The following is a 10,490-nucleotide window of genomic DNA, read 5'->3' as shown; positions in this document are numbered from 1 at the left end:
TTAAACATGGCATGAGATCATGTGAAATGTGAAGCTGAGAAGGCGGAGGTTGAGCAGACTGAGTATTTCTACATTTAGCAGATGCTAAGTTACATGATTTTTATAGGTTCCATTTTCGTAGCGTTGTACCAGACAGGTATTCTGTTTGTCTTTGGAAGCAGAATATGAAGGTGAAGAGAAAATAACTAAGAGTCATTTGTGGGCGTGGCGCGATCCAAGAGGTGAGTGTTGCTTACCTCCAGTACTGTGTCAGTCAGAAACCAGCGCAAACAGGATATAACTTTATCTCTGACTGAGGCACTTCCTGCAAGCGGCAGCCTTGACATGAAGGACACCAGGTGAGTTAACACATCAGATACGGCAGCTATTAATCCATTAGGCTGCCCGGGGAGCTCCTGTATCTGCATCTACAGTTATTATCTCTCTCTCACACTCACACGTCTTGACCCTCCTCTATCTCCTGACGAGTGATTCATTGTGACCTTCTTCCTTGATTCCTAGAAAAGAGGATTATCAGTAACTCCTTGTCCTCTCCACTGCAGGAGCCTGTTCAAACCCTCCACTGATGTAAGGAATGGTCATGTACTGTAATGCTTCCTAGCATAGAGGCAATGTGCAACCTTTCATATCTGACCTATGACCTTGCTAGGTCAGACATATCACATGGAGGTGAATGGTGTCCTCTGTCTGATGTCTAGTTTACTCAGGATTATGTCTGGGAGATGCCCCAGTGTGGTACAGGACTGGTATGTAATATAATAATATATAATAATATATCCCATTTAGCAGACGCTTTTGTCCAAAGCGACTTACAAGTCGGCTGGGGCCACTACTTTTACATATGGGTGGCACCAGCAGGAATCGAACCCACGACGCTTGGCGTTGCAAGCGCCATGCTCTACCGACTGAGCCACACAGGACCCCTTTGGATATATTATATAAAACACAGGAAAATCACATGCGACAGTACTGGGCCTTTAAGGTCCACAGCATCATGAACATTACCAAGTTCCAGGACATAGTATATCTAAAGTAGATTCTCAGTCCAGCATACTTTCTGCCACTCCCTGTCCAGTATTCCATACTCCCTGCCCAGTATTCCTTACTCCCTGTCCAGTATTCCATACTCCCTGTCCAGTATTCCATACTCCCTGTCCAGTATTCCTTACTCCCTGTCCAGTACTCCTTACTCCCTGTCCAGTATTCCATATTAGTTACTAGTATCTGGGGACCATACTTTAGACAATCTGATGTACATGACACAATTTTATCTGAGCGACTCTCTCCTCCACTTTAAGCCACCCAAGGCTTTCAAAGTGGGAATAGTCAAGATACCTAAGTGCTGGAAGTTTAAGAATAATCCTGACTAATTTGTTCTGAGATGTCTGCAGCTTATTTATTTAATATCTTGGGGGAACTATTGTACCAGGAATAGCATGCATAGTCAAAGTGGTCCTGAACAAGAGCCCCTGCCAATGTCCCCATTGGCTTCTTATCCAGATATTTGGAGGTTTTAGCCAGGAACCTAATTTTATTGTTCACTTTGGCGATAACATTTTGTGCCATGTCAGATTGAGTCTTTTGCTGAGACTACTATGTCACCTACTACCACCTTAAAATCTGGGGATTTCTTCAGTTTCACTTTGGACCTGAACAAGATGGACTCCAAGGTGAAGTGACAGCTTATTGTCATATAGCCATCAGAGGTTCAGCACTGAGAGCTTTCTCAACCACATGTTTGTCTTTGTGGGAAACCAACAGTGCAGAATCATCTGGTCACATGTACAGGCAGATTTCAGATAATTTATATACAATATAAATAAAAGTGGACCCAGCACACTTCCTTGGGGTACCCCGCAGTTCAAGATTTTGGGTTTAGACGGGGTCCTATCCACATCCACCATCTGTTTTCTTCCTTGCAGGTAAGAGCTGACCCATTTTAGCTGACCCATTTTACTGACCCATTTTACTGCTAAGTTGTTAAAGCCCATGGCTCTTAGTTTGGAGCCTTACTAGCTACAGTAAATCAATGGCTTTGATCATTTCAGATTGATGGTGCCCTCTTATGCTAAAATGGCGCCATGTTGAAGATTAGTTCAGACAGAGCATAAATAGTTTTGTCAAAAAGTGAGGCTGTTGTGGAAATTACAGACTGGGTCTGCAAACTGGGTCTGTCATTGTACACCTATCTATAAAGCAATAAAGCTTTATAGATAGGTGTACAATGACAGAACAGTATCAACATCACCAGGTATTAGTAGCATATCGGTTAACTGAATTTGACTGCTGGCAATATAAATTGAATTTCATCCGTTGTTGCTGTAACTAGTGGGGTGAACACATGCTGTCAAAACGTATGGAGTTCCGACTTGGAAGTTTCACTTGAATGGACATGAACCATACAGACAAGTAGGACTCATCTTTATATTTGTGCCATTATAGCATCTGTGACAGCATGGGGAGTGCCACTGAGGCTACAACCCATAGGAATTGACACCCAGTTGACTACTTTAAAATGGCAGAAGCATGGTGGAAGCCCTCCATGGCGCTGCCCATGCTAAAATGTTATTTTAGCCACTAGAGGCCTCTATCATTCTCTATGACATTAACCTTCTTATGAAGGGACAAAGGTTAGCAATTTTGGTCAGGGAGTTGGAATTTGAAGCTTGCCAGTGCTGTGATAAGATATTGTGTAAAATAATGAATTTAAAGAATTTATCTGCACTGTATTTTTGTTAGCTAGCTAGCCAGACAGTTTTAGAGGAATTATTACATTAATTGTTCAAATGAATTGCCAATATGCCCACATTCACATACATTACATGTATTTTCCTTCATAAGTAAAGCCGGGATTATACCTCTACTACCAATTAGACTGGTTTGGATGTCTCCTTGACCACAATGGCTGCCATTTTCAACCCATTCTGGAACTTTGAGGGTTTATGACATAACCCTTCTACTAATTTCATAGGATGTCTATGGCTAGGTTGAAGATGGGAAGGTTAAGACAATAAAGTAATTCCATTTGGAAGCGTTAAAAAATAAACAAATTAATGGGAACAGCTCCATTGTCCCATGAATTGCAAACCATTATTGGATATTAGAATCCTCTTATCTTAACCTGTATATTTTGAACTAAGCTCTATGGTCGCCCCACCCTTCTCATATGGGATGAAACACATCATAAGCCATTGCAAAAATGTTTAGAATTAGAGGAAATTAGCTTTAAAAATGGCAAATTCTCTCAGCCTCACTACAAAATGTGTAGAATAGCATGAGATTAGCTATAAACTGCAAATGTTCCTGTCACACCCTGATCTGTTTCACCTGTCTTTGTGCTTGTCTCCGCCCCCTCCTGGTGTCACCCACCCCATCATCCCCAGTGTATTTATAGCAGTTCTCTGTTTGTCTGTTGCCAGTTCATTTTGTTTTGTGAAACCTACCGTTTTCCCCCTTGCTCCTGTCTGTTCTAGTTCCTGTTTTCTAGTTTTTCCTAGTTTTGACCATTCTACCTGCTCTGACCCTGAGCCTGCCTGCTGTTCTGTACCTTACCACACTGGATTATTGACCCCTGCCTGCTCTGACCCTTAGACTGCCTGCCATTCTGGACCTTTTTTTACAGAAATGTATAATTTCCAGAAGGTAGGTACAGGGTGGCAGGCAGGCTCAAGGTCAGGACAGGCAGAAGTTTGTAAACCAGGTCAGAGTCAGATAGGTACAGGACGGCAGGCGGGCTCGGGGTCAGGACAGGAAAAATAGGTCGGAACCGGAAGGACAGGAAAACAGGGACTAGAGAGAACAGGAGTATGGGGAAAAACACGCTGGTAGGCTTGACGAGACAAGACGAACTGGCAACAGACGCAGGTATAAATGCAGGTATAAACGCAGGTATAAATGCACAGGGCATAATGGGGAAAATGGGCACCTGGAAGGGGGTGGAGACAAGGAAGTATTCATACCCCTTAACTTATTCCAAATTTTGTTATGTTACAGCCTGAAATCAAAATTGATTAAATAGTTTTATTTTCTCACCCTGTCACACCCTGATCTGTTTCACCTGTCTTTGTGCTTGGATCCAATCCCCATTATCCTGTGTATTCATACCCGTGTTCTCTGTTTGTCTGTTGCCAGTTCGTTTTGAAACCTACCTGAGTTTTCCCTCTTCCTCCTGTCTGTTCTAGTTCCTGTTTTCTAGTTTTTCCCAGTTTTGACCATTCTACCTGCTCTGACCCCGAGCCTGCCTGCAGTTCTGTACCTTACCACACTGGATTATTGACCTCTTCCTGCTCTGACCCTTAGACTGCCTGCCATTCTGGACCTTTTGGACTTTTATCGTGATTACTGACCTTTGCCTGCCCTTGACCTGTCGTTTTGCCTGCCTCCTGTTCTAGTAATAAACTTTTGTTACTTTGACACTGTCTGCATGTGGGTCAGTCGTCCTTCAAGGGGTCTGAATATGTTTGCGTTGCACTGTATGTGTAGAATTGCAGGAAATTAGCTTTACTGAATCTTGATGAATTCACGATGAAACTGGCTCAGTGCTGATTCATGATGAATTCATGATGAATCTGTCTCAGTGCTGATTCATGGTGAATCTGTCTCAGTACAGATTCCTGATGAATTCATGATGAAACTGGCTCAGTGCTGATTCCTGATGAATTCCTGATGAAACTGACTCAGTGCTGATTCCTGATGAATTCATGATGAATTCATGATGAAACTGGCTCAGTGCTGATTCATGATGAATTCCTGATGAAACTGACTCAGTGCTGATTCCTGATGAATTCATGATGAATTCATGATGAAACTGTCTCAGTGCTGATTCATGATGAATTCCTGATGAAACTGGCTCAGTGCTGATTCCTGATGAATTCATGATGAATCTTCAGATGTACATCACTAGTTATCTAATACTTCCTAATGCCATTCTAGTGGGCACTAGGGATGTAAAATGTGACCTTAGTAAATGGTGCTCTCATCACCTAGTCTCTAACTAAAAGCTGACTATTCATGATAACAAAGTGACAGGCAGTCTGGTGGCATGTTGGGGTTGGAATGACTCTCTTCCCTGGGGAACTGACCTCTGACCTTTTTATCTTTGACCTCTACCAGTCTGGCTGACGGCCGGTGTCCAACCTCTTCCTGTGCACACCACACAAGACTAGTGCAGTGACCTATAAAATGACCTGTGACTGACATCTAACCTCTGACTGATCTTTGACCTCCCTGGTCTAGCGCTGGTGGGGTGTTAAGGATGTTAAGGGTGGGGGAACATCTGTGGAGTGTACTGCTCTATTCTGGGACAGGGGCCATGCAAATCTAAGTTTCTGTTTCACAGCGCTCTCTCTCTGTCACACACAGTCATGCACTTACACACTCAATATTGCTCCACAGATGTGTTAGCCAGCTGTGTGTGATGCCCCAGTTGTACAGGACAACATTAGGAATCAGCTGTGTCATGACCAACTTTCTGTTTTATAGTCTATGAGGACTATTTCACCTGTATCTTCCTGAGGACATTTGTAGACATTGGAGGTTGGAAGAGTTATGATACTAGTTAGTAAAGTGTTTCTGTGAGTTAGTAAAGTGTTTATACTTTGTGTCATATAACAAGACCTTTAGTTCTGTGTTCAGTGGACCAGTGATGTGTGTCATTTCGAGCAGGAGGTTTTTGTACGGCTCTAAATCACTGTGTGAACACACCTCCACTGTGACGACTCTGACAGTAGTGAACTGCTGCATCTTCAGCCTGGACTCCACTGATGGTCAGAGTGAAGTCCCTCTCAGACCCACTGCCACTGAATCTAGCAGGAATCCCATCTAATCGTTTCTTTGCATATTTTATCAGGAGTTTGAAACTGACTCAGTGCTGATTCCTGATTGATGAATTCATGATGATTCCCATCATTCCTGATGAATTCTTTGGTCTCTGTTTGGGAGCTTCTCCAGGTGATTCTGTTGATACCAGAACACAGCTTCATCTCCATCACTGTATCTGTACACTTTAGGGTTGGTTGTACAGGTCAGAGTGACAGGGTCTCCTGAGAAAATGTCACTACAGGAGGCTGAGTCACAGTCACCTGACCTCTGGATCCTGAAGAGGAAGAATATGAATGAATAGAGTATTAATAACAGATCATTTATATTTCATCATATTTTATACAGGGATGTTTATTCATTCAGAGCCATTTCAATGATTATACAATGTACTCAATAATATTTATCTTTTCTATTGTAAGAGTTAGAAAACAACAGACCTTTGAGGCAGCAGCAGGTCAGTGTCCAGATAAAGATGGTGATCAGAGTCATGATGAAACTGGTTGCCGTGGAATTTTCTGTTGTGTTGATGGACAGATCTCAGTCCTGCAGTTTGAAACTCACAGGGCTATAAACACTCCCAGAGCACTGAAGCATGAGCTGCAAATGCAAAGCACCTCCTCTATGGAAACACCCTACCTCAGGACAGAATAATAAACTGCAAATAATAATCATGTGAAATAAATAAAGTTGGATTTGGAAAATAACATGATGGATTAGTTGACTAATTTATTTACTGTGACAACAAATGGAAATGTATCTACAGCTAGATCTAATTCTTTGTCAGATTTATATTTCTCTTCCTAATGTGAGTAAACTAGTGTGACATCTGTCCTGTAATGACTATGTGTTGAATGTGTGTTCTGATTTTTCAATCTCTCTCTCTTCTCTCTCTCTCTCTGCCATTCTCTCTCTCTCTCTCTCTCTCTCTCTCTCTCTCTCTCTCTCTCTCTGTCTCTCTCTGTCTCTCTCTGTGAATCTCTCTCTCTCCCTGTCTCTCTCTCTCTCTCTCTGTCTCTCTCTCTCTCTCTCTCTCATTCTGTCTGTCTGACTCCCTGGGGACAGAACTTCTCTATTCTGGGAGAAGCAAAACCATCCCACCCTGACCATGCAAATCAAGCCTGCATTCAGTGAGGTGAAACGTTTAGAAGATTAAAGAAATACATGTAATGAATAGAGGGAACATTTCCTGTTTCACTTGACAGATATAATGATGTCTGTTCTCCGCAATTCATTTATATCTGAACATTCCAGAGGTGAAGTAAAGGTTGTGGTTGTGTAGAGGAGGTGGTTGGGTGAACTATGATCCTGTCATGAGTAACCAGAATAACAGTGCTGTGTGAGGCTCTTAAGTCTGTGTTCAGTGTTTCATGTCATAGTCTGTTGTTTCTCAGCACCTGTTTAAGGTCCCAGCTGTAGCAGTACAGTTTCTGAGCAGTCTGACTGAGGGAGGTTTTTGTACGACTCTAAATCACTGTGTGCTCTCATCACTGTACGAACCCATGCAGTAGTAATCTCCTACATCCTCAGCCTGGACTACACTGATGGTCAGAGTAAAATCTGGTTGAGATCCACTGCTACTGAAATGACCAGGAGTTTCAGACTGACGTCGACTTATTTTATAGAAGAGGAGTTGAGGGGACTGTCCAGGTTTCTGCAGGTACCAGCTCAGGTCATCATCCACCCCCTCACTGGCTGTGCAGCTCAGATATACAGTCTCTCCCAGACGAACAGACTTGACAGCAGGAGACTGAGTCACAACTCCAGCTGACGATTCTAGAAATGAGAGGTGGAGAACAAGTCAACAGAATCCATATAAAATAACTGTAATCTCTCACCATGTACAAGCAGTATCATAGAGGCTTCTCAAACTCCTGTTCTCAAAACGTCTCTGTTTCTTAACTGATGCTCTCTGAAGACGGCAGTTCAGAAAGGTCAGAGAGCAGAGACTTTCTCACCCTGAGTCAGGAACCCCAGTGTGGTCAGCAGTGGAATTAGTGATATCATCTTCATCATCTTCACCATCATCTGTGGCTCTGAGTAGACAACAGACTGAACACAACAATGATAACACTGCAGCCTTAAAGTGTCTGGACAGATCTCAGTCCTGCAGTCTGAAACTCACAGGGCTATAAACACTCCCAGAGCACTGAAGCATGAGCTGCAAATGCAAAGCACCTTCTCTATGGAAACACCGTACCTCAGGACAGATGATGAAACTGTTAATGCAACACAATAACAATATTAAACATGGAAGGAAATAGCTTACCTGAATCTGTGTGAAGGCCTGGAATTGACTACAGTATTTAGTTACATATAACTTTTTTCATTAAATACTGGTGTATTTCTATTCTATATGTCTGCTTCTTATACTTAGTGAGTTTGTCAGAGATATTACACATCTCCAACATTTATATTTTATAGTCAGGGGAGAATTCAGCAAAAAGTAATAATGTAAAATATCAAACTTAAATTAATACTTAGTGAGTTTGTCAGAGATATTACACATCTCCAACATTTATATTTTATAGTCAGGGGAGAATTCAGCAAAAAGTAATAATGTAAAATATCAAACTTAAATTAATACTTAGTGAGTTTGTCAGAGATATTACACATCTCCAACATTTATATTTTATAGTCAGGGGAGAATTCAGCAAAAAGTAATAATGTAAAATATCAAACTTAAACTAATTTGAAAAGTTATGACCTACACATGCTGTTTTTGACCAACAATCAGTGGTGGGTTTAATGTGTGTTGTGTAGAGAGTTACTGGTGTGTGTAAAGTGCAGGAGGTTTTTGTATGGCTGTTTAATGAGTCTGTGTCACTGTGGTGGACTTTCGGTGGAGGCACCAAACTCATCGTTGACTGTAAGTACAAGAGATTCATCCTTTTTATAATACATTCAATTGAACATTTATATACTAGTAAAGTAAATAAAAAGTAATTATTCAGAAAAAGTTGTAGTTTTCAATGTTTAATTTATTTGATTTGTTTAATTTATTTGATTCCGAGTGTGTTTCCACATACCCTAATGATCATTCAAGGACAAAAACCTAATATGCCAAAAAATAATAGCTTGATGTGTTCGATGTCTTTAAATACACTAAAACAGTTCAGCAGCATGGTTAAACATTTCATAAGAAAGTCAGTTTCATTTCTGAACTTTAATGCATCACTGACTGTAGTGTGTGGTGTTGCTTCATCAATTATATGTATATATTTTACCAGGCAAGTCAGTTAAGAGCAAATTCTTGGGTGGGTTAACTGCCTGTTCATGGGCAGAACAACATATTTGTACTTTGTCAGCTCGGGGGTTTGAACTTGCAACCTTCCGGTTACTAGTCCAACACTCTAACCACTAGGCTACCCCGCCACCCCAGATGGAAGTAAAAGGGAATTAAAAGAGTGTGTAATATATATTTATATATAACTTGCCTTTTTCACAGACTATTTTATACAATACAAATATCATATTTGTTTCTTCATATTAAAGTTGCTGAAAGTTCTTCAAGGTCCTTGTCCAGTTTAACCCTTACATGTCATCTCTCCTCTCCCCCCTCATCTTCTCTCTCCTAGTGGGTGTGGTACCTCCCTCCCTGACTGTCCTACTTCCCTCCAGTGAGGAGCAGGACCAGGGGAATGTGGCCCTAGTGTGCCTGGCCAACAGGGGCTTCCCGGGGGGCTGGAAGCTGGGTTGGAGGCTGGGGGCCGGGGGGGCCTTGCAGGGCAGCCAGAGTCTGGAGGTCCTGGAGAAGGACGGTCACTACAGCTGGAGCAGCAGCCTCACCCTCCCCACTGACCAGTGGAGGAAGGCTGGCTCAGTCACCTGTGAGGCCACCCTAAAGGACCAGACCCCCGTCACTCACACACTGGAGCCACACCACTGCTCCCAGTAGACACCCTGTACACAGAGAACACCTACCTATCTGTCATTCTATCATTCTAGATATCTATCTAGAGCTTCATCTCTGGTCATCAATCTGGGATACTGCATCTTTAAATCTGTACCTGTGTTTTATTGCTTCTGCTTTCAGATTGGAAATGTTAACAAAATAAAATACTTTGTATTAATGTCAAACAAGGTGTCCCTGATTTTTATTATGTCAAGAAATAGAAGTGAATATCTGTGGGCTTGTGGTTAAACAAAGACTTGTTAAACAAAGACTAACTGAACATTAGAAGGTTGGAAGGGGGGAAGGGGGGATGGGTAGTGAATAGACTCCCTTGGGACAGTTAATATCTGGGGACAGGAGCTGAACCACATCATCTGACAATTATAGACATGGGAGGAGGTTATGGGACATAGTTGTTAGTTTTGATCATGACTAAACTATTTTATGAATTTGAGATTAAGTTGTGAGTTGTAACCTGATTTTCAGAATGGGGGTAAAGTGGTGGTAATGAATATCTGGGGACAGAGGTGCTCTATTCTGGGTACCACATTATCTGACCATTGGTGGTAAAGTGGTGGTTATTTATGCTTGGTGATGTCATATAACCAGGACCTGAGTTGTGTGTTCAGTGAACTAGTGTTTCATATCATAGTCTGTTGTTCCTCAACACCTGCAATAGGTCCCAGCTGCAGCAGTACAGTCTCTGTGCAGTCTGACTGAGGAAGGTTTTTGTACGACTCTAAATCACTGTGTGCAGAACTCTGGGGCACCATATACA

General features: G+C 42.0%; 1 gene segment (V, D, J or C); it reads left to right on the top strand.

Moving 5' to 3' along the window:
• Positions 1-8,067: 8,067 nt before the first annotated feature.
• On the top strand, positions 8,068-9,897 carry LOC135541701 (Ig lambda-2 chain C region-like). The segment is given in 3 exon segments: positions 8,068-8,094; positions 8,581-8,686; positions 9,396-9,897. Coding segments are annotated over 3 exon segments (453 nt in total).
• Positions 9,898-10,490: the final 593 nt, after the last annotated feature.

The sequence above is a fragment of the Oncorhynchus masou genome, chromosome 6 (assembly GCF_036934945.1).
Source record: "Oncorhynchus masou masou isolate Uvic2021 chromosome 6, UVic_Omas_1.1, whole genome shotgun sequence".
NCBI classification, from domain to species: domain Eukaryota; kingdom Metazoa; phylum Chordata; class Actinopteri; order Salmoniformes; family Salmonidae; genus Oncorhynchus; species Oncorhynchus masou.
This window is presented reverse-complemented; position numbering and strand designations above follow the sequence as displayed.